Source organism: Danio rerio, chromosome 4 (assembly GCF_052040795.2).
Source record: "Danio rerio strain M-AB ecotype USA chromosome 4, GRCz13ab, whole genome shotgun sequence".
NCBI classification, from domain to species: Eukaryota; Metazoa; Chordata; class Actinopteri; order Cypriniformes; family Danionidae; genus Danio; species Danio rerio.
Window position 1 is genome coordinate 10,611,814 of NC_141024.2, and position 26,200 is coordinate 10,638,013.

Sequence of the window (26,200 nt, forward strand, 5' to 3'; positions counted from 1 at the left end):
TCAGCATGAAGTATTTGTTTGATTTGAATGTATTTCTAATTGAAGAGTTTATATGCAAAAAAGTCCAAGTGCCGTCTGAAATTTCCATAGACAATTAGCTTTTTTCTTAGACTCCTATGTTTATGTTGAGTTGTTTCACTTTAAAGACCATGAAAAGAACGTATTCCTTGCCATAAAACTGAAATTACTGAAACTACGCACAGGAGCCTGATAAAAATGTTAATTTCAGCTGGAATTTAGAGGTTTATGCATCTAAACTCTTCAATCTTAAATAAATGCTTAAAATAAATACAAAACAATTTTTACTAAATGCATATGCATGATTTTCACAAAATATAAAGTGGCTAAAAGATGACTTTTAGATAGATATGGAAAAAAATTCTCATTAATTATGTTGACTATACTACATATTGTTTCATCCTTATTTATTGACTCAAGTTCTTTTTGTATTATTATTAATCTTATTATTATTATTATTATTATTATTAATAGTAGTAGTAGTGATAGTAGTGTTATGCGTCATTCACTCTACAAGCGACTCGTAGTGGCAAAACGACAAGTGACCGTTCATTTCAACAGAGTGTGAGCAACGTCTGCCGAACTCCATCTACCAGTTGGGCATGTCGAGCGACGTGACAAAGTTGAGAATCCTTCACCTTTCAAAATCAAAATATATAGTGACATTTGTAATAATTAATGCTTCTTGAGCAGTAAATTAACATATTGGACTGATGTGACACTGGAGAAGACTGGAGAAATGGTGCAGAGAATTCATCCTTGCAATCATGGGAATAGATTTTAGTATGTTAAAATAAATAATTGAGATAATAAAATGTAAGCATTTGTTAAAAATTAAAAAAAAAAGTTTTTCTATGTTTTCAACAACTAAACATGAGAAACATTAACGCTCTAGACCAACTCCGAATATTTGTGATATACTATTGCTAGCAATTACCAATTTTCCTTCACATAATAATATGCATGTGATTTTAGATTCTCCTGTGGATAAAATGTCACTCGATCTCAGTGTGTCTCTCTGGGTTGGCAGTAGGTCAGAGGTCAAGATCATGACTGACTCTGATAACAGCCTCTAACAGGTGTTTAACAACAGCTACGACTCCTGTGATGACCTCAGAAACCTGTCTTTTTTTAACATTCAGCACAACATAAGTCACCCTGTCAGCTATTTTTACGTCTTTTCGCAGTCTTAATGTCTTTGGCAGGCACAAAGCAGCTCTTCTGTCGTGTGTTATCAGTAGGGCTGGGAATCAGACGGCCCAAGTGCACTCTGGGGTGTTCGGTGTCAGCAGTGTCAGGCGCAGAGCGTGATGATGTCATCAGCTGCCTGACCCCGGGGTTGCCAGATTGACTCGGACAAGAAAATCCCTCATCGTCCACACGGTCAAACAGTCTTCGCCTTACTCATTTTCAACACCCCACACACAGAAATAGACTGACGAAGCCCTACATATTGAACAGCGTTTATAAATGGAAAATTACTAATAACTGGTATTTCACTGTAACGGTTACACTAATGCTTTGCCGCTAAGGTTTTCCATCAATTTCACAGTGATTGAACTTACAACCAGGAAACCCAGATGTGAACTTTCTCCCTCATAACTCTGGACTTTATCTTCTCTCTCTTTTTTTTTTTTTTTAAATGGTAAACCTGTGTGTCAGGCGTCATTCAGAGCTCTTTACAAAGAAGAGCTTAACAAGGCAGTAAAAAATCCCTTCTGACTGACATTTGACAGCTTTATCCCAGGTCTGGACTCCGTCTTGATGTGTTTTTGTTGGACGTCTGAAGAGAATCGGCTGCTCCGCTAATGATCTGTATAGGCATGTTTCAGGGAGCTGGTTCCTAAAGGGAACTTTGTGCACATCTCGTGTGTCTGTCTGTGTTTATTAAGTGCTGACAGGCCCATCTCTAACTGCTTTTAAAACTCTTCTCATTCTTTCTCTGCAAACCATTAAAAATGAGATGTCCTTAAGGATTGCAATGACTTGGAGGCATTAGTGTGGTGTGGCTTTGGAATGGTGTTTAGTTTAATTATTACATATTACTTTGGTATTACTGTTTTATGTAATTTTATATTTGGTTATATATTATAATTATACAAAATGGATTATATTTGTTTCACATGATATGTATCTATTGCAGGGTAGCCCAAACTATTTTATTTGAAGGGGCAAAAACCAAATACCCCTGAGAGTCGAAGGTAAATATATCAAACTATATTGCACTAATGTTACCATGGGTAATTTCTTTTTTATTTTAATAATATTTGAAAACAAATAGAAAACATTACTTTATATCCTAATGCTGCGTAACTTTTTTAAGATGATAACTTATTGCAATAAAAAGCATAAACAATCACATTTAAAAGACCGTGGAGTTCAATGCTGAGTGCACAAGTCGGGCAGAATCTGCCTTTGACTTGATTTGCTCACCAATGTCTCTGCACTGTCGGGTCACAGTATGTATGTATGTAAACAAAAATGATTAATTGTGGCTTTACTTTAGATCCAAAGAAAAAGAAAATATTCAAGGATGTAAAAAATCTGTGTTTTTGAATCTAATGAAGACAGCAGAAGTCAATGATTTAATTTGATTATTTAACCTGACATGTTTACGGTTCCAAAATATTTTAAATGCTTATCAAAATAAAACAAAGTGTGTTCAAGGGGATAAAGTTGTTGTTTTTTACCCCGACATTTAAAAATCGAACATATTTTAGAGCAGTAGTCACAATACCGTCTTAACGTGGAACCGTGATGTTTTTATCCAAGGTTATCATACCTACAGAATCTTACACCGGCCAATGTTTAACCATTTGGCCTGCAGGCTCTAGTTTGTGCATCACTGATCTAGAGTGGAAGGAAACTGGAATAAAAGCAGAATTCCCGATTTTTTTTATAAACAATTTGAAGACCAATATTTATTTGACCCCTTAAGAAATTCTATTTCTGCTTGGCTGCAGAACAAAACATTGTTGTCCAATAACTTGCCTAATTAACCCTTACTTGCCTAGTTACCCTTTAAATTAAACTTTAAGCTGAATATCAGTATATATATAGTGAAATATTACAGTCATCAAGGCAAAGACAAAAGAAGTTAGTTATTAGAAATGAGTTAACAAAACTGTTATGTTTATAAATATAACAACCCATATAACAACCCATTACTGGCAAATATATATGCATATTTCATTTTAATTACTAGATTTAAATATCATTTTATATTTAATTATAATAAATATAAGTTTATATTGAATTGTTTTGAAATAAAGTAAATTCTTCACATAAGCACAACACACTTCTGCACCTCCAAGTGCCATCTATTGAGTATGTACACACATGTCTGTGCTTGTTTACAGTGTTGTGTTCTGGCTTTTGATTGAACTCATGGTAAATGCTCTCCTGAGCCTCAGGGGTGACAGAGTCTGTCCTAATTCAGGCACGGTAGAGGGATAGACCGGGACAAAGACTCCAATGTGCCTCTTCGGGATGGAACTTTAACTCTGAAGCTTTGTTGAGCGAGGGAGGGGGACTAAGTGCTGCAAGCAGACAGCCAGAATGTGTGTGTGTTCACGAAGGGGGAAGGCATGTCTTTGAGGCCATCAGTTGTTGGTTTGGGATGCCTGTTAGCAGCTGTGACGGCAGCTGACTGAGTTCACTGAGGAGAAGTGATTGCCTGATTGCTCTCTTTACTATAAACAAAACCTCTGTCTTTAAAGTCCAACATACAGTTTTTGGAAAGTTTGTCTCTGAATCGAAAGTTGAGGAAAGGAGAGGGCAAAAAAAGGAAAGTAGTTTTGTTTTGATTTTGGTGGAAGTTACCATTGTTTCTGATTCATGATGTGAAATACCTCCTCTTGAGTTTTGGGTTTGGAGAGGAAAAGGCCTCTTGGTTTGGGCCTCCTGAGCACTGACAGACTTATTATGGTGTTTTATTGCTGGTTTACATTCGAGATGGGGTTTTCTTTCTCCTCATTTGACTTGAGGAAGAAGAATAACTCAGACTTAAACATACAAGGCCAGGAATTTGTCTGAGCACTTCTCATGAAATTTAACCCCACATTGTTTTCTTTATATACAATTAAGGCTGAAATACACAACTTTTTTCAGATGACTTGCTTCGATGTTGGCTCAGTGGCTAGCCCTGTCACCTCACAACAAGAAGGTTGCTGGTTCGAGTCCTGGCTGGGCCAGTTCCCCTCGTGATTGCGTGGGTTTTCTCCAGGTTATCCGGTTTCCCTCAGAGCTCAAAGACATGCAGTATAGGTGAATTGGATAATGGAGTATGAGTGTGTGAGAATGAGTATGTAAGGGTGCTTCCAAGTACTGGGTTGTGGCTGGAAGGGCATCCGCTGCGTAAACCAGATGCTGGAATAGTTGGCGGTTCATTCTGCTGTGGCGACCTCTGATAAAATTAGAGATTAAGCTGAAGGATAATGAATAAATGAATGAATTTGCTTCGATTTTATTTGGATTTTAGGGCTGGTTTTGTTTTCAGTGCCAGTGCAAACTGAGATTGTTGGATTTAGAGGAAAATGAATATACAATCTATCATAAAAGGCTGTCCCTGCATTTTACTATATAGTATATGCATCTATATACACAGCATTATTTGAATGGAATCATGTGTCAGACTGTATTAAATAACTGGCAAAAAGAACCCAGATGAATGACATTTCTGTCGTATTCTAGTCAAATCTATGGAACTTTTGGTGTAATTCTGATTTCATCTGGCTGCAGGCTTTAAGTCTTATGCTTCATGAACCATAAAAGTGGATTTATCTTGCCACCTAAGTTGCGATGATTCAGATTGTGCATGTTTTACATTTACAAAGGGGAGGTGAATGACCTCAAACTGTCAGTGCGAATGATTCCATGCTGTTTTGTGCACTCAGAATTAGTTTTTTTGCTGCTTGTTTGAACTACGTATTTAAAATAAGTCTAATCAACACTATTTTTAAGTTTTTTTAAGGACAGCTTAGTTGTGTTATGTTCAATCTACTTAAGTTTGTAAAAACAATTAAGTTAACCTAATCGATTGGTGTTGGGACAACATGAAGAAATTGTGAGAAACCCAGCGTTTTTGCACAGTTTTTTTTTATTTTTACTTGAAATATCTGTTTTAAAGATTTCTTTTCTGTAATTACACCCTCAGAGTTGATTCAGCGTGTCTGTGGGATAAATATGTGAGTGTTACTCCAATATTGTCCATGATCTTCAACAAGGTCGATGGCATTTTGTGGAAAAAAAATACACTATAATAAGCTATTAGTTTGCTTTACTTAAAAAAACAACTACAACAAAAAACGAGTATACTTATTGCTTTTAAAGTGATTAGTTGACATAACTTAAAAAAGTGAGTAAACCCATTGCCTTAAAATGATTAAGTAAATGAATTATGTGCACACTTATAAAAAGTAAGTCAACTTAACCAGTTGGATCTACTCAATTTTTAAAGTAAAGTCAACTTGTTGCTTTTAAGGCAACAAGTTTACTCACTTTTTAGTAAAGTAACTAGTTGGTTTTTACATTTTAACCCTGATGTCCAAACTTAGTCCTGGAGGGCCGGTGTCCTGCAGATTTTAACTTCAGTTTGCCTCAACACGCCTACAAGGATGCTTCTAGAAAGGCTAGTAAAAGTTTGTTTAGCTAGCCCAGGTGTGTCTGATTGAGGTTGGAACTGAACTTTGAAAGACTCCAGCCCTCCAGGACTGAGTTTCGACAAAAAAGCACTTGCTGCCACACATGTGCTGTACCTCAAGATCACATGAGCACTCAAAAAATGACCTTTGGTGCTTTGTACTAATGAATTTATACAACACAATTCTTTTGTGTTTTTGTGGGACAACTTAATTGTTTAATGTTCAATCCACTTAAATTTGTCAAAACGATTAAGTTAACCTAATCATTTTGTGTTGGGACAAGATGAAGTAATTGTGTGGAGCCCAGCCTTTTTTACAGTGTGTTTGTGGGAAGATCTTGAACTTTTTTCAAGCAGAAGTTCTCCTTTATCACACTTTGACGTGCTTTCCCAAGAGCTGTATATTTAGTCAAGCAATTTTGGTCAACAAGTAGGCGCCGTGCCTTTAACGCTCCACAGTTTCCATATCCATGGTGATGAATTAGTGCGCAAAAATGTGTTTATGCTGAAAGGACGTTGATAAATGAACTGTTCTGTCATTATCCAGACTCACTGTTTCTGTTGGGTTGCAGCGTTTATTTCTTTTTTGTCCGCATGCGTTCTGGTGGAGGACGTCAGTTGCTGCCGTCTTCAAAGAATCTGGCATTTTGAGAGCAGGGTTTCACATCACACTTTAATTTTGTACTTTTAAATAAACGATTAGCGATATAAGAGTGTCAATTAAAGTATCATGTTTTACACAATGAATGGTCAGAATCCATTAGTGTACTTGGTTTTGACGTGTTCTTGTTAGAAGTAACAGCTTGTTTCTGTTTTACGAGTAAATGAAATGCAGTGACATGGACGCTCATGTTGAAGTGGCACTTAGATTGTTAAGTAAAAGAGTCTTCCTGCCGTCGTCAGCAGCCGTTGGATTTTTGATGTAATGTCTGACCACAAAGACAGGATGTTCAGTAGTAAATTGCGCAAGTAAATCAATGTTTTGCAAAGCGTGGACATTTCCAAAAGAGACCAAAGAGTGATGTGAAGTGCACACTTGGTTGCATATTATTAAGTGTGGTGAAATTTGTGTATGGACATTGGAAATTTAATTTATTATTTAAATTAAATTAAATTAAATTAAATTAAATTAAATTAAATTAAATTAAATTAAATTAAATTAAATTAAATTAAATTAAATTAAATTAAATTAAATTAAATTAAATTAAATTAAATTAATGACTGTTTTTACTACCATTATGACTAATAATATTAATAATGATGATGATAATAATAATAATAATAATAATAAAAATAAATGTTTCTAAAGCACCAAATTAATATATCAGGATGGTTTCTGAATGTTCATGTCTAAATAAATATACTAAAGAAATGCATTATATTATATTATATGATATTATATGATATTATATTATATTATATTATATTATATTATATTATATTATATTATATTATATTATATTATATTATATTATATTATATTATATTATATTCTTTTTATTAATAAATATTATATTATGTTATGTTACAAACAAACAATAAATACATTTATTTAAATAAAAATCTAACAAGCAAATAAACAAATAAATAAATAAATATATTATATAGTAAAAAATTTTAACTTGGATCCTATAGTGATCATAGCTCAACATACTTTTTCTGAGCATGTGTATGACACTTTTTCTTGCAGTGAGCTGATGTTGATGTGCTGTACATGTGTTGAGAGTCAGTCTTGCTGTTTTGCTGGGCTTGTCATTCAAATATAACATTTGTTGCTTGATGCATTTCTCCTTGTGTGTGTGATTTCTACACCATCTCCAACACATTTTCATTGTTCATTGGAGATCCTGTGGAAAAAATGAGCGTTGATGGCATATGTCCATGATGTCTTCATGCCTTCCCTCTCCTCTTCCTTCTGTCCGTCCTGTGTTTGCCTTTTGGAGAGACACAGTAATGGAATTAAATTTTCCAGCCTTTCTGAAGAACCGTGAACTTGACCTCTTGGACAATGGACACACGCTCTCACAATGCAATCTGAATATTTGGAGCGTCCACAGCTTTAGGAAGTGACTTCAGGCTGGTTTGTGTTTTGTGCGATTCCTGAGGAAAGTCTGATAACTGAAATGTTATCTCTGCACAGCTACTGGGGGAATCCCTGCTTTCTGTCTGTGTTTCTTAGACAGACGTCTGCTCTGCTAAAGACCAGAAGAGCTAAGAGACTTTTGGAGAAAAGTCTTGAGAGCAAAAATAAAATACTTTCTTAGAGGTTTTGTCTTGTTTTAGTCTAAATATTTAAATGATTATATCAGGAAGCATTTCAAGTTTTCAGAAATCATAAGCTAACATTAAGTGAGTTTATTTTTAATATTAAAAAAGCTAAATTATCTGCCATTGCAAAATAATCTTTTTTTTCGGGCCCACTTTATATTAAGTGGCTTTAACTGCTATGTACTTGCATCAAAATATAAATGCAATGTATTTACTGTCTATATAATGTATTGCAGAACACTTCTGGTGCTGATGATGTGGGATATGGGTAGGGTTCCAGTCTGTAACCAGGGGCTGTGTCACTGACAACAGGGACGAGGATCCAAATGCAGGTTTTTTAGAATGGTCAGGCAAACAGTGGTCAATACAGGGGCGAACAGATGTATTAGGGCAATCCAGAGTCGTAGTCAAAATAACAGGCAGATGGTCACAAGGCAGGCAGCAAACAGGATTAAACAATTAAACAAGGCGAGGATCAAAAACATTGAAAAAAACAAGACAATGGAAAGCGCGTTGTAGTGTCACTAAAACAGTAGACAAGACTCTGCAACAGTGTTTGTGTTTTTGCTCCTTATGCGCTGCATTAATCAGTCCTAGAGCAGCTTCAGCTGTGAGAGTGCAATCAGCCAAAATCAGGAACCAGTTGTGTGTGTAGTGCATTTCTGGATTTTGTATACCATAACATGGCGGATTTGTAGTTCATGTAAGAGTTAATGTTTTCCAGAAATCTCTGGTGTTTAGGATCACTGGTGATCTTGACAGGGACAGGTTTGGTGGTATGGGTAGTTTTAAGGATGGGTTAAAGTGTAAGGGATGGTCAAGAGTGTCATTATAAATGTCATTACAGAAAGGAAGTGAAGTTTTACAAACTAATTTCCAGAAAAGCATGTGACATGATTGATCGTTGCTGGTCTCTCATCTGTAATGATTAGTAAACTAATCAGATTCCAAACTCACTATAAATAACCCGTCTAGGCTTAATCCCTTATCTTCCTTTTTTTTTTTGAGAATCCCCCGATTCATCCCCTCTCCCCCTTTCCTTCTTTACCAGGGGGAGCTTGTGAGAACTACCTGATCTGCCCTCAGGGTTCTCTTCCGGAAAAGCTTGCAAATCTGCTGTTATTATTAAGCAATATCTAAGTGTGAACTCTTGAGTTACAGATAAAATTACATGCATTGTATTTAGTAAATCATAAGTGCAATGTCAAATCATGTATTTTCACAATAAGTACGTTGTATAATTGAACGTTATAACTTTCATTGTTAGTACATATTAGTTAATTAGACTTAATATAAAGTGGGTTCTTTTTAAATGCAGTAAAACGTGCATAATTTTGCCTTTTTTATGTAATCTTTTTAGTTACGAGTGAATGGAGATAGCCATTTGTCTTTGTTTTCTTTTAGTTAAGTAAAAAAAAAACATTTGTATAATAGATTTGTTTTACATATATTTGAAAAAAAAAACTGGGAGAAATAAAAAGAGTTTAGTAAGATAAGCTATGTTTATATATTTTGCTGAATAATCGGCATGGTGAACAGACTATATTGCTATTGTATATTGCTAATAAAACCACATGTCAAATTTTATTTGTAAACTTTACAATCAGTTTCTTAGCGCACATTCACATCGTTAGACCCTAAAGTAGAATTGTATTATGGATTTGCTTTTAGAAAAACTATTAAAGACCACATAAACTGGAAGATGCTAAGGCTTTTTTTTCAGTATATTGAGTAGGGGGCGGGGCTTTCTTTTTGCATATCATTCCCTCATAGCAAACTAACGGTAAGGGGGTGTGGTTAAAAATACTAATAATAACAAGCTGTCGTCAACACAGATGGAGCGTCCCTCAAAACATAAGCACATGGTTAGACTTTGAGTCAAGATTACCAAAAACAAACATTTTTTTTCAGTAGACTAACTTGCATGGGTTAATTCTTCATCTATAGAATAACAATGTGCGTTATAGCAAAATAAACAATAAACAATTTGGATTTCACACAGACTTTTCAATAGTTTGCTACATGTTTTTTTTTTAAGATTCACCTTCACAAGGATGTGTGCAGCAGGAAAGCAGACAAATCCAAAAACAGTAAATTAACAGTGACGAGCAGTAAATAATTCAAGAGGAATAAAGCATGACTTAAAAGGAGCTGTGTGTGTGTGTGTGTGTGTGTGTGACCTGCTTTATGTCTGTCATCTCTCCATGTGTGTTGTTTAAACCTCAGATCTGCCCTCTGATATTCATGTCATGTGCGCTGCTCCATTATCTCTCCTTTCAAGGCCTTTTGGACCTTCACTTTGTGGGTGTGTGTGTGTGTGTTTGTTGAAAAACAGTTTGGTTGATAAATATATGTATTATATATATAACACACCATTGTAGTGCATTGTGTTAAAAGACTTTTAATAACTGGAAAATAATAGCTGCGTTTGGACCACAAATTACTATTTAGTTCCTCCCTAAAATTTTGCAGTTCGTAGTTTTACAAACTTTTTTGATTGATTGTGAAATAAAAGATCCCAAAGCCTCATGTATAATGCATTCCCTCTTGAAGTGAAATATGTGTGTGTGTGTGTGGGCGTAGGGTTGAATATTTCCTGAGGCTGAAATGTCTCTTCACATAGAGGCCATTGTCTCTGTCTCTTCTGTCCCTGTGATCACGGCAAAGTTTCTGTCTCCTCCAGGGAGACGCTGATGTTTGTTTGGTCTCCCAAGCAACAGACAACAATCACCTGATGCATCTAAGCTAGAGAAATTTAGCATGGCGTCACGAGCGGATGTTCAGACACTCAAAGGGCAACGCACAATCGTGGACATCTTGTTGGAAATTTGTGACCCTTGACTACAAAACTTAATTTGAGGAGAGCAGTTCCAGCATTGTGGATGTGACACTTGCAGTAAAAGCTTGAGACATAAATTCACAGAGAACGTATGTGAATCGAAATATCTATTTGAATTTTCCATAACTTACCACAGAGTTAGTGGTATCGGAAAATTGTCAATGCCTATTTTTGTTTTTATATTTTCAATAAGGGAAATAAACCTGCGTTATGGATGTGACCAACAAAAAAAATAAAAAAACTATTCAGCATGCTTCGTAGAGATTCTGTCAATTTATAATGTGAGGGGATGCTGACAATGGAGTGCAGATCCAAATGCAGGTTTATTATGAGAATGGTCAGGCAGGGTCAGACAGGTACATACAGGTAATCCAGAGTTGTGGTCATAAACAGACGGCTGGTCAAAAGGCAGGCAGCAGACAAGTATAAACAATAAAACAAAGGTCAAACATGGCAAGACAAGGCGTGTATGTGCTGTTAAAATAGTCTTGTAATCAGTCAATAACAATCCTCCTGCCGTCTGTGTGTGTAATCAATGGAAACCGGAACAGCTGTGTCTGAGCGGTGCATGACCTGATATGTTGTCTAAATAATGACGGATTTTTAGATCTATAGCGATCTTCGTCTTTACCAGCAATCTGCAGCTGCTAAATTGCTGGTGATCATAACAGAATTAAAATGCCCAACCCAAAATAAATAGTATCAAAAGTCTAATAGTTGTCTCACTATAGGACACAAGTTATTTATTTTATTTAACATATTTTGCAATTATGATGAAAAAGCAATTGGCATTTCTGTGATTTTGTTGAATAAATGTTTTTAAAACATTGATGGAGAGACTTTTGAGTATTTCTGCAGTACTGTAAAATGCAAGCCGACACAAGCAACCTAGAAACGTTTTCGTAGTTTTAGTGAAAATGTGTTTTTTTTCATGACAAGCTTGACATGTGCATGGAATTGCTCAGTAGTTAATTATTCAGTCCAAATTATCGATTTTTCTTTTATGCCAAAAATCCTATATTAAGTAAATTGAATGTACAGCATCAAAAAGAAATGTTGTACATTTCCTATCATACATATATAAAAATCTTAATTTTTGATTAATTTTTGATGTGCACTGCTAAGATATTTTTTTGTTCAACTAAAATAAAGGTTATTTTTTTAGCATTTAGATTTTTTTATTAAAGATTTTTAGACAGCTAAGTGTTAAAGTAGTAAATATTGTCCTATCCTAACTAACCACAGTACACAAACACATTAATGGAAATATTCTTATCCAGTAAATTCCAGGATGCATCACAAAAAACTCTTGTGGCTTTGCTTCATCAGATCACGTGATTGGATAATCAGAGGACTATATTGAATATTTTTGTTTTAATTTAAAATAACAATTTTACAGATAGTCTGTTGCATCTTGTGTTGGTAATAACATCTAGTGTTTATTAATATTGGATTAAAAGTATCTGAAAAGTAACTCCATTGCTCGATAAGTAATTTAATTACTTGCCTTAACACTATCTGAAATCTCTGAAATCAGTCTAAACTCATATAACAGAAAGTAAACTCTTTCAATCCTTTACATTTGAGCTAAACATGGCATTTTAGCTTTATTAAAAAAAAGTAGCACTTAAATAATAATTACCATTACATGCATCAAAACTCAAAACATTTCAAAGCAATGACACCATGTAACCATATCTCATATATTTACATACTTTTCAACAGATTGTTTCTTAAGCATGCCTTGATAAACCTTAATAAAATAAATTTATTTCACAGAAATTTAGATTTTTTTTAAGGCAAGTACATTGTAAGTAACTGAACTAATCCCAAAATGTATTCCCTTACTTGACTTTTTCTGCAGAAAACGAATCTAATTACAGTAACTTTGTAAACTATCAACATCCAGCACAGGCTTTATCCCCCATATGTTTACACTCACAAACAACATGTGAACTGCAGCATGCCAACTGTATCCAGCACAAATTTGTAGATGTTTTGGCAGTGCTTCGTAATTATAGGATGGACAACATCAGCTAGCGCAATTCCCTCCTCTGAACAACATCCAAACAATGACAATATTCACCAGTGTAGTGATGCAGTTTTCTGTGAGCTGAAGAAGCAGGAATCTCCAGCAGCTGGATTCAAGATGAACGCATCAGTACATGTGTTTTCTCCTATAGCTTTTGCCAACAGTGGCTTATAAAATGCTTCCAGCGTCTGTTTGGTTATTTTATCTCGTCTTGTTGGTGGGAGGACGTAAATGATCCAGACTGGCTTTAATCAGCGTTAGGAAAGTGTCTCATTACTTACAGAGCCATTTGCCAGAGAAATAATGTGCTATTGCAGATTTTTTAAAATGTTTTTCTTCATCTTTTATACTTGCATTGCACTGTTTTAGTTTAATGCAGGTCAAATACTACATTTGATAATATATCTGTATGCTTTATTATTATTATTTTGTTTTGCTTAAAGTGATTTTAGTGCAGATAAACTATGAATGTATGAACTGAGAATGGTTATTTTATTGTTATTTATATTGTTTATTATTATTATTATTATTATTATTATTATTATTATTATTATTATTATTATTATTATTATTGAATTATCTTGAGTTTTGATTTGCTTTTATTTCAAATTTAGTTTTAGTAATTTTAAGTAACAATTATATTTTATTAATTAAAAATATTTATCATTTAATATTTAATGTTTAATATAAATGTATTTATATATTTTTATTTAGCATCTAATTAGTTTATATTATTTATTCATTATTATAATTGAATTATCTATAGTTTTTGCTTTGTTTTTATTTTAAATGTAACCAAATTTAGTAATTTTAAGTCATTTAGATTTTTAAAAAATATACATAATTGTTTAATATTACTTTATTTTTATTTTAATTTAAGTTATAATTTCTGCCTGAACATTTTGTATCTAATTTGTTATTATTATTTAATTATCTTTAGTTTTTACATTGTTTTATATTACATTTAGTTTGTAATGTGAAATAATTTATTCATTTAATTTGTTTTATTAAAATGTAATATACCTTTATATTATTTCAGTTTCAGTTATACTTTCAGAATAACCATTTTGAATCTAATTTGTTTGCCAAGACAATATTCCCTCTTGTTAAAAAACAATATTTTTTATATCTGTATTATTGAATTACAATTTTTCTTAAATTGATGATTTATTTAATAATTTAACTTAATTAAACTTTATAATTTCATTTTCATAGTTTTCATCATTAGTTTGCAAAAACAATGCTGAATTTTACTCTTTTACTTTTCTTTATATGATCTCTTTTTAAATCTCCAGAGTTAAAAAAAACATTTCAGACATTTATAAATAATTTGGTAAAGATTTTAAATTTCTTCCTCACAACCATTTATTGTTATTTTTCATTCCCAAAATGTAGAGAAAAATGCAATGGAATGTCTCAATTTGACAAATGAGAAAGACTTCTGCTCCACCAATCTCCATAAGCTGTTCATGACTCCCTTCTTTACCCGCTTATTCTTCTCAGATCCAGGTCTCATGTGTGTTTTCCTGCTGATGATGTGGTTTTTGTTGTGCATGTGCAGACACTGGAAAGAAAACGCTCAGAGATGTGGTGTTTGAGTTCAGCTGTTTGCTGGTGCTGTCGGCGAATACTCTTTATCTTCAGCAGTTTGTGATTAGAGTGCATTGCTGGATTTTCTTTGGGGTGTTTTAAATGATTAAAGGCAATCATTGTATTAGGAATTGAAACCATGAATTCTAGAGTAACTAGCCATCTGTACTTGTTTAGTGTTTGTCTGTGTTTTTAGTTTGACAAGAAAAAAGTTGAAAAGAACAGCATTAAATTAACGTTTTAAGATCATTTGGAGCAGTGTATCAATGCAATTTCGTGTTCTTGACCTGCCATGTGAATGTCACAGCAGAAATCGAGACTTATCAGATCAGACATTTTTTCCCCTATCTTCTGTTGTCCAATTTTTGTGAGTTTGTGCAAATTGTAGCCTCAGTTTCCTGTTCTTATTTGACAGGAGTGGCCCCCGGTGTTCTGCTGCTGTAGCCCATCTTCCTCAAGGTTGGCGTGTTGTGCATACAGAGATGCAATGGTTGGAATGAGTGGTTATTTGAGTTACTGTTGCCTTTCTGTCTGCTTGAAACAGTCTGGCCATTCTCCTCTGACCTCTGCCATCAACAAGGCATTTGCACCCATAGAACTGCCGCTCACTGGATAGCGATGTCTGTACATGGTCAAGGAAGTGTATTAGAGTGTGTATTAGACTTTACTCTTATTCTCAATCTCTATATCTATTATCTCAAGAGCACATATCGAAAACATTGCCAAATTCTTTCCCTGTCTCTTTCTGTTGAGCTTGGCGCTGATGCTGAGTGCACATAAATGTCTGGATGCATTCCTCTCCAAGCATCTAGAGTGCCTAGAAACCCAAAAACAAAGCCTGTTCTTGAGCGTAACACACTAAACTCATGAGAAAACCTCTTCAGTAATTTATCAAAGAGCAGTGAAGAATTCAATCTGGAATTTGTTTGATTGCATCAAGTTAAAATGAGAGAGAAAAGCAGAAAGTGACCTGGCGGTATTATTTGACCTGAGGGACTGGATTTCCCCCTGACCGCTGTGCACATTGCAGCATTTACTGCCGACCGCTCCACTGGGAGCTGAAGCAAAGTGTAGTCGGATTCAGCCAGCTTCCTGATTAAGTTTCATCTGTGTGTGTGTGTGTGTGTGTGTGTTTTATTTAAACTGACCTCATTCCACAGATCCAGGGTTAAATGACATCAGCCTTTGGCGTTCGGTCAGTGACTTAGTAGTGTCCATCTTGATTCATTTTCACCACTGTAGTCTGACTGAAGCAGAGCAGAGCAGTACAGTAAATGTAATAAATTGAAAGTGCCTGTGACACTTTCCATTAATAACTAGGCCTAAAATAGCTTTGGGATTTTTGTTTTGTTAAAATGTTTAAATAATAATAAAAGATTAAACATTTTTATTTTATCAAATCTTATTATAAATGTGCTGAAATGTGCTAAATGTAGGGGTGTAACGGATCATGGTTGACCCGTGGATTAAAAATACTTTTGTTTTTTAAAGATTTGTAACTTGTAGATTAATGCAGCATTTGTAATGATCGCAGAGAGAATTTTCCTGCATTACAGTTTTTGTAATAAATGTAAAGCAAATTACATTTGACTTCTCCATTTTTTGTGATCTGACTCAAAATGTGATCTGTTTTGTGATCCGTTACACCACTAGCTAAATGTTATGTTAAATAAGCTAAAAATGTGCTATAGTGTTTGTTGGAAACTTGCTCAATTGTCTTAATAGCTTTAATACTGTCTGAAATGTCTTAATTGTGAGTCTTAATAATGTTGACTCATCTATCTTAACTTTTATTTTGACAAACTAGGAACAGTTTACGTGAGTGGGTTTCATAAGACTGTCATGAAACCTTTATAATCATGACATGACACATTATGAAAATGAATGTTTTATGCATGCTTATGACAACTGCCAATAAGTGTCATTCGCTTAGTTGTCATTTTAAATGCAAAGGTGACATTGTTTGAGATGTATTTGTTATGACTACTTTTTATTACCCAGATGAAATAAAAACTTGATAAAAAGATAAAAAAACTCGTTATAAATCTGTCATAAACATGACTATCATTTGACTATCAAAATGGCACTATAATTGAGTCATTCATTTTATTACAGCATTATTAATATTTTTTTTTGACCTCAGAAAAGGTGGCGCAAATTAAAACATGATTAATTGAACCGAAAAAAGTAATAAAAAAAAAAGCCATGGCACATTTATAATGGCCTCATGCCAAATATGTTTATGAACGATTTATGACAAGTTATATTGTCTTGGTAATGTAAAGTTTTCATGACAATGACTCCTCAAACAATGCCACCTTTGCATTTAAAATGACATAACTGAGCAAATGACTCTTAATGAGAGCTGCCACAAACATGCATAACATCCCCTTTATGATTATATTGAAGCCTTGATTATAAAGATGTCATGTTAGTCTTATGAACGTCCCCCTTCAAGTAAAGTGTTACTGATATGTGTATATATAAAATAAACATCTCAAAGGGATTTGAACCTTAGTACTTAATGCAGTAGTAATAAGTCCTGGGAAACCAAAAGTGTACTGTACAGCTTGTAGTCCATGTGTGTATGTATTTTACTAACTCATAAGCGTTGACTGAGTTTATCCTCGCTGTTTATTTGTGCATCTCTAAACCTGTGAAGGCTATCAACACAGCAGGCGAACGGAACAAACAGCATGAGTAAACAAAAAAAAGGGCCCAAAAACAACACGCGCAACGCTGTGAAGGACATGTGTAAAATAAACACAGGTGTTGTCATTATTTCTGGCAAGGGACAGTTGGGACATCCTCTCATGTTCGCGCTGCATCCTGCGCTCATTTTTGGCCTGAAAATGTTTTTTCTCTCCTAGTGAATGTTGACATGAACTTTTCAGAGCTTCTGATGTTCACCCTAAACTAATATATATCCACAGCGGTACCACATGAGTAATAAAAAAACAACCTCAGAATGTTTAACAGCTTCCTGTGCACAGCACCGAATCTCTCAGAGCTAAAATAATCTTAAAAACAACCCAGGATTTCAGCTAGTTGTCTGTTTATGACTCCCAGTATCTCCACAAAAAGGTGCTTCAGCGTTCAAGTGTTGAGTAATGCTCTTAAATCTGTCTTGCAGATAGTAAAGCTATAGTGGACGGCAACCTAAAACTGATCCTGGGGCTGATATGGACCCTTATCCTGCACTACTCCATTTCCATGCCCATGTGGGAGGACGAGGACGATGAAGACGCCAGAAAGCTGACGCCCAAACAGCGCCTCCTGGGCTGGATCCAGAATAAAGTCCCCCAGTTGCACATCAACAACTTCCACAGGGACTGGAGAGATGGCAAAGCCCTCGGTGCATTGGTGGATAACTGCGCACCAGGTAAGCAGAATTTCTGTGGTTTATGGCCACTTGACCACATATACAGTTGAAGTCAGAATAAGTACTAGATATTGTTTAAGGTATTAGTATTCAGCTTAAAGTGACATTTAAAGGCTTTACTAGGTTAATTAGGCAAGTAAGTGTCATTAGGCAAGTCATTGTATAATGATGGTTTGTTCTGTAGTCAATCAAAAAAATAATGCTTAAGGTGGCTAATAATATTAACCTTAAAAGCATTTAAAAAATATATAAAAATGCTTTTATTTTAGCCAAAATAAAACAAGTTAGACTTTCTCCAGAAAAAAAAAATATTATAGGAAATGCTGTGAAAAATGTCTTGCTCTGTTAAACCTCATTTGGGAAATATTTAAAAAATAAAACTAATTTTACAGGATGGCTAATAAATTTGACTTCAACAAGGGCTGGGGGATAAAATCAGTATCGGTATTTATTGACCGAACACTATTATCAATGATAATTAAAAAAAATAAAAAAATGGTATAAAGTTTCGGTGTGAATCGCTATAGTTTTATTCAAATGTGCCTTGAAAAGAACGCCAATACGCTTAGGGTTATTGCAAATCGAGGGAGCATCGCACACCTTTCACATGCTTTTAGACGCAACATGTGAACAAATTTGACTTGAGTTGTGTCATTGCCACCTCTGGTCAGAATAACACGTAAAAATGAGTGCTGTGACAAGCAACATTGAGGAGATTGCAAATAAAAAGGCATGTAAAGATGTCATCAGAGTGGCTTTTTGGTTTCTTTTCTTGTGCGTCCCAGCCACTAGCACCCTATTTGAAAGATTTTTTAGCATAGGGTGTAATGTAGTCATCCAGCTTAACAATTTTTTAAAGCTTGAAAGCTCAGATTTGATTATCATAATTTGCTTAATTGACGGAGTTTGAAGTTTACTCTATCATTATTATTCACACCTTACAGATGCTGATCTATTCAAAGTTTGCTTTGATTGTTCAGCATTTACAGTTTAGCATTTCACAAACTTTGCAATGTTTTATTTATTTAAAAGTTTAAAAGTCTCATTAACACTTATGTTTGTTTTATTATAAAGAGACAAGATGTTTTATTTTATTTTATTTTATATATTCTTAGTAATGTTGGTAAATAAATAGTAAAAATGGTTAAATAAAAAAAATCCTAATATTCCTAAATGGATAAAAAAATAAATAAATCCAATAATCATTGATACTGACTGATATGGAACATCATATCATGATAATTTTTCTGCTGTATCGCCCAGCCCTAACTTCAACTATTTGTCACGGTACATTAATCACATGTGGTCTTAAATAGAAAACGGATTTCATTAACTTCATTTAGCCCAGTTTAAGGGTCACTAATACTCAGGGAATCGAGCAGAATCTGCTTTGACTTAGAAGATGAGAAGCCGGTCTGATATTTACAGCACATGATCTCACTGTGGAAAGAGAAGAAGAGAAAGAAGAGAACAATACAGTAGGTGACCTCAAAACAAGTGATCGCTCCTTTCCAAAACGTGATTCATAAATCAAATAGGTCTGGATAGGTTTGGACTTACACTAGTGGAAAATCCAGAACCCATGTAGTTCAGAGAGGGTGTAATGGAGAGGACACGTTTATGTATGTGTGCTTGTTCATCCTTTTCGGCTTTGTACATTGCAAGAAATGCTGGGTTTCACACAATTCCTACATATTGTCCTTACACAAATCAATTAAGTTAACTTAATCACTTTACAAATTTAAGTGGATTGAACATAAAACTATTCAGCTGTCCCTTAAACAAAAGTAAGAACTGTGTTGTTAGACTGTTTACTGTAAGTAGTTTTTGAACAAGCAGCAAAAGTCATTTTTTTAATTGTAATCAAAACAGCCTTTTGGGGTTATAGATTCGCAGAACTCATGACTCTTTTTTTATTTCTAGATTTTGATTATTGTTACCTGTTAGCATTAGTAATAGGATTTTGTTACATTTATATAAACCTATAACTTCTTTTTGATTTTAGGGACAAGTAAAGGGATAGTTGACCCAAAATGATAATTTACTTACTCTTGACTCATCGTCAAGTTTCTTTCTTCTTTTCATTCATTCATTCATTCATTCATTCATTCATTCATTCATTCATTCATTCATTCATTCATTCATTCATTCATTCATTCGTCAAGTTTCTTTCTTCTTTTCATTCATTCATTCATTCATTCATTCATTCATTCATTCATTCATTCATTCATTCATTCATTCGTCAAGTTTCTTTCTTCTTTTCATTCATTCATTCATTCATTCATTCATTCATTCATTCATTCGTCAAGTTTCTTTCTTCTTTTCATTCATTCATTCATTCATTCATTCATTCATTCATTCATTCATTCGTCAAGTTTCTTTCTTCTTTTCATTCATTCATTCATTCATTCGTCAAGTTTCTTTCTTCTTTTCATTCATTCATTCATTCATTCATTCATTCATTCATTCATTCATTCATTCATTCATTCATTCATATTCTTTTCGGCTTAGTCCCTTCATTAATCAGGGGTCACCATAGCGGAATAAACCACCAACTTATCCAGCATAAGTTTTACGCTGCGGATGCCCTTCTAGCCACAACCCAACACTGGGAATCTTTCTTCTGTTGCACACAAAACATGTCTGGAATCTTCCCTACTAGGTTAAACAAATAAAACAAATGTCAATTTTAGCTTTCTTCAGAATATCTTATTTTGTGTTTAACAGAAGGATGGAAAAATTACAGATTTTCCCAACAAATAAAAATAAAAAAGAAGAAAAAATCTAATCTAAACACATTGTTGATATGTTTCCATCTCTTGACAGGACATTTTTGAGGTGTGTTTTAAATATTTTAACATGTTTGACAAACAAAAAGAGCTAGATATAACAAATAAAATTGATGTCAATGGATACAGATTTTTAGCTTTCTTCAGAATATCTTATTTTGTGTTTAACAGAAGGATGGAAAATTTTCCCAACAAATAAAAAGAAAAAAAAGAAAAATTGTGACAGATTTGACATATGTTGACATCTATTTGAGTAAAATGGGTTATCAAAAACAATGTACTGCTGCTAATTGAATGGAGGTGGATCTAAAAAAAATGTTGAAAAAAATCTAATCTAAACACATTGTTGAAATGTTTCCATCTCTTGACAGGACATTTTAGAGGTGTGTTTTAAATGATTTAACATGTTTGACAAACAAAAACAGCAGTTTCATTGTCCTTTAGTCAGCTTGGTGAAGGCAACAGGTGTAAATGTGGCAGTGGGCGGAAAGCAGCTGTCCAATATCAGCTACAAGCTGCACCCAGGGCCAATTTCACACCCAATATACAATTCAATATCTTTTTAAGTATAGAACTGGGATTTCACTAAGTGTCAAAAACAGCTTTAATATTGAGATATTTAGACTGATTCACCAGTTGAAGTGGTTAACAGAGAGTTCATAACTTAAAGCTTGTAGGCTCAAGTTCAGAAAGGGCGAATACTTGAAATATTAAAGTTGAGCAATGAAATGGCTTTGGATAAAACAATTACACATACGTCTGCGAGATATTATTTTTCTATACTGACATTTTGACCGTGAAGAGAAGCTATGTATGATTTGTAAAATGTGATATCTTGGCATATTTCAGGTATATTGGAGTTTGTTGAGTCTGATAGCTGCTAATTAGCCACTGGTCTCTGCTAACTGAATTGAAAGCATCATTGGCTAAGATAGCAAACATAAATAATTGAAAACACATGCCGCTTTAAGCATTTCCTGCCAACATGCACTTCGTTATACTGTATTTTCCCCCATGTGTATGTATGGAAAAGCCTTAGCAACAGCCAAAATAAGTTTTTTATTTAAGTATTTTAGTTTTATGTGTTTATTACATTGCTTGCAAGGCGAACAATATTCTCTATATTATTGTCTATAACATATATAGCCACATAATGTCTGAAGTGATGACAAAAAAAAAAAAAATGGTGATTTGGCTCACATTTTAAGACACCTCCCAACAATGTGTGATATTGTTCATACATATAGTAGTCAAGACTTGAAGGGGATCAAAACTTTCCCTCAAAGTTGGTTTAAAGCTACACTGTAAAACATTATTAGCTGACTTTACTTAAAATAAGCATGTAAACTTGTTGCTTTTAAAACAATTAGACAACTTGAAATAAATGAGTAAACCTCTTGTTTTTAAAATGATTAGTTGCTTTAATGTGTTTTTTTAATCCACTTCAAATGTTAACTACTATATATATATATATATATATATATATATATATATATATATATATATATATATATATATATATATATATATATATATGCTTTAAAAATTTTTTTTTTTTAGATTTTAACTCTTTTACTACCCCCATAAGGAAAAAAAAATTGGATTGCATTTCTCAAAACTCCTAATGTCGCTAGTTAACACACTGCATTTTTTAACACATCCCATAAATTTCATAAATATCATCTTTTACCAAATGGTTGATATGTCGGTTTATGGTAAAAGTACTCAGAATTAATACAAATACTATGAAAAATCTGAAAATATAAATTGTAAGACCATTTTATTTAAAATCTAATCACAAGTAAACATTTATGAATACCAAATCTTTATTTTTTGAACTATGACATAAAATATTTCAGATTCTTATTTAACATGCTTTCTTTTTTTTTTTTTTTAACAATAAAACCAAAATTGAGTGTAGTAGTGCAACATGATTATGTTTGTTTGATTTTTTTGTAAGCCAACAATGCTGTGCAGTGTAAACCATTATTTAAAACAGCATAGTCAGTACGGTCAACCATGTGTTGGAACAGGCAGTTAAAGGGTTAAAAGTTTTCAGTTGACTCACTGTATACATATTTCCAATTTATTTTAAATAGGGGTTAAATTCAGGTTACATTATATAATGATTAAAAAATAAACTGTATTTGCAAGGTCTCTCGCTGCCATTGCTGCACACAAACTGTATCTGTGGCTAAATTCGTATTTTTGTTTACCTCCCCTGTAGTTTCCTCTATTTAATTTGTTTTCCGCTATTATCAGTAGCTCTGTTTTCCTTGTTCCACCATCTTGGATCTTTGGGGAACAGTAAATACCCCTCTTGGCACGTTTAAATGCATTAAAAATGTTAAATTAAAGGTTTTTCAGCAGGAGGAGGCCTGTTATAGATACTCACCGTCTGATTCAAGTATGGAACCGCTGCGCTGGAGGATCTTGGAAAACAAACCTAGATCTGATATTAACATTTTGGCAATCACTGAGGAGTCTTGTGGTTTCAAGGCTCTCTGGTTCCATTTGAACTAAACACCTCTTAGTCTTTGAGTGTAATCCAGCATATAATAACAGTGTTACACCAGACACTATGGTGTGTGTTTGCTTCAGGAAAGCATTCGGTGCTTGAGCCTCACGGCGCTTATTAAAGGCTGGAAAAAAGGGTGAAGTGACGGGAAACTGCTCATTTGAGAGCATTTAGGGTCAAGATAAACAAAAGTCCATGGTTTATTAGATCCCCGCAGTGGAACAGTGGGAATGATATCTCTACAGCAGAAAGATTTTAAAGTAATACAGTACGTTGTAGGCCTAAAGATACTCAGATTTAGAAACTAACTGGTGAATGATTGCTAATAATTGTCTTTGTGTTCATTTAAGGCCTGTGTCCGGACTGGGAAACATGGGATCCGAGTCAGCCTGTGGAAAATGCAAGAGAAGCCATGCAGCAAGCCGACGATTGGCTTGGTGTGCCTCAGGTACATCTAATATTAAGGCAAATTATTAATATAACTTCTATTTATCAAGACAAAACTGGGTTATTTGTAGGCCAGCGATGACTTTAAGAAGTAAATATTAACTACTGAAATTGTATTATGACTTCATTATTTTGATTCCAAGTATGTAAAAGAATTTGTGGTCTTGTACAATTTATATTTAAATATTTATTTGTTTGCATATTTAACACTAGTCTTTAGTGTAAAAAGTAATAAAAAAAATTATTAAATAAAAGTCAGAGCCACTTTTCCAGATAGTTTGAAATCTGATCACATCTCTCAGTGAGCAATATTACAATATTGATGTCTGCAATATACGTTTATTCAGCAAGTTTGCATTTAATTGATTCATTTTTAATGTTGCAATATATTACTTTTTTTTTACAATAAAAGTTTTATTTGTCGAGAGAAATATATGGTTTCAACAAAGATGTTAAGCAGCACAACTGTTTTCAACACTAATAATGAATAATAATATTTTTGAGAAGCTAATTAGCATCGAAATATATTTTTAAAAATGTGCTGGGATTTCAGCTTTGCAATAACAGTAGTAAGACTTGAAAGATTAAGAATGAATTTTAAAATGTATTAAGCTACTTATCAGTATTTTAAATGATAGTACTCCTGAATATTACAGTTTTAATCGTGTTTCTGATCAAATAACATCTAGTTTTAGCTAAGATATTTCATTCAAAATCCTTTGCCAACTGTTAGTACAGTAGATGGTCATCTTAAAGATTTGAAAACCTTATTGAACCTACTATGCAGAAATCATTTTCAGCATAATTAAAAGAATACACTTAAACGTCTGTGTCCGAGTACTTAAGATTGATAGAGTCTCTCAAGAGAAAGCAATATGTCACAGAGATCTCTGCAATGGTACAGGTAAAGCTTTAAGTTGGATTTTAATAACAAGGTGCATATATATCGCCCCGTCCCTGTTGGTCTCTTGTTCAATTTCCACCTCTGCCTTTCTGCTGTGTTAAATACCGTTTAGAGCTATTTCCAGTTAGCTCTTAACCTTCCAGCCTAGCGTTAAATATAGCAGGACACTTAACCAGTAGGACATGAAAGACGGGACTGAAGGGAGCGTAGAGACAGAAAATATTTTCCACAGCTCTCCTTAAGTGTACTTCATCAGTTTGTGCCGTAGACCATCACTATGTTTATATCTGACGATCGATTCTGGCAGTAGAAGTACTCAAAGGAAATGTCAAATAAAGACAGTGAGATGTGCTTCTTCATCTGTTTTAGCTCCTGAGGGCTGCGGCAATGGACATTTATGGTGTTTTGCCATCTGATAAAGCTATTATAGGTCAATGTTTCACTAATAGTAAATAAAATGACTTGTATTGAAGTGTTTGATGAGGAAAACATCCAAAATGTTGTACTAGTTTCCCCAAGAGCTTGACAGAGGAATTGGCACTATGACTGATCTCTAAGTTTGCACTCTGCTCTGTTTCATCCAGGTCATTGCTCCAGAGGAGATTGTGGATCCTAATGTGGACGAGCATTCGGTGATGACCTACCTGTCGCAGTTCCCCAAAGCCAAACTCAAGCCTGGTGCACCACTGCGACCCAAAACTCTGCACCCCAAGAGAGCCAAGGCCTACGGACCAGGTCAGACCAAAAAAAGATGATGTTAAAACTTTTGATTGGCAGACAGTGGTTATGAATCACGACTTTTACTGTAACACAAACTTCTGCATCTTTCATCTTCCTATAGGTATTGAGCCCAGAGGGAACGTTGTGTTGAAGCCAGCCGAGTTTGTGGTGGAGACCGTGGAGGCCGGGCTTGGAGAGGTGTTGGTCTACATTGAAGATCCAGAGGGACACACAGAAGAGGTCATCTACTAACTCAGCTCAACTTCTTTCATTGTCAAAGTCAAACGTCTTTCAGCCAGGGGTATTTACACATCGACTGGGTTTCTGGTTGCATTGGCTAAATTTAAGGCTATGTTTACACAGAAGTTTTACCATTGCATTTTAAAAGTTTCACTTTTAAGCAAGACCATTTTAAACAAAATCATTGGCATTTACATGTCCATGTAAATAGGTAAAAATGCTGAATTGTGTATGTCAGGCCAGTAGTTGGTGATGTCACCTTCTTAGTAAACAGTATCTTTAAGTAAGTGACGATTTGCAGTTTGTGGATCAGCCCTTATGTCTTTGTATACTTTGCTGTGTGTGTAGGGTACGTTTCTACTGTTTGTAATGTAAAATAAATCCCATTGCTGATGAAGCATTTGAAAACACTTGCGCAACAACACACATTCTCCACCATTGTTGTTTATGGTTGATTGCATTTGCAATTTAATTTAAACCTCTCTAAACATATAGTATGCATGTACTCTGATTCCAATGTTTTCAAAGACTTTCATTTTCGGGTGTTTACATGTACACGACAGTGGCTGAATCCTCAAAAATGTCTCAATTTATGTGCTTCCAGTCACAAAAATGCTCTTGCTGTGTAAACAAACAGGCAAAACACACAAAAGTTTCCAGTTTTGGGATAAAAATGTTGTAGTGGAAATGGCTCCTTACGTTAAATGAAATACTAGGATTTAATACAAACACATTTCATATTTCTTTTTAATGAACGGCACTTGTATTTTTTTTTTTTTTAAACTATTTTGCATTGTGGATCAAAAAATGTT

The 26,200-nt window shown here is 34.1% G+C and overlaps 1 protein-coding gene across 26 annotated transcripts in view; it reads left to right on the forward strand.

Annotated features, from left to right (window-relative positions):
* The window catches only part of flncb (filamin C, gamma b (actin binding protein 280)), a 65,559-nt gene that overhangs the window by 8,148 nt on the left and 31,211 nt on the right, over nt 1-26,200 (forward strand). For all 26 annotated transcript variants that reach the window (XR_015482742.1, XR_015482741.1, XR_015482744.1 and 23 more), the window contains 4 exons: nt 17,522-17,770; nt 23,428-23,525; nt 25,013-25,163; nt 25,270-25,388. Coding sequence is in view for 12 of the 26 variants with exons in the window: in XM_087248029.1 (XP_087104155.1) it covers nt 17,522-17,770; nt 23,428-23,525; nt 25,013-25,163; nt 25,270-25,388 (617 nt within the window). In the remaining 14 variants the exon portion in view is untranslated. The remainder of the gene's footprint in view (nt 1-17,521; nt 17,771-23,427; nt 23,526-25,012; nt 25,164-25,269; nt 25,389-26,200) is intronic.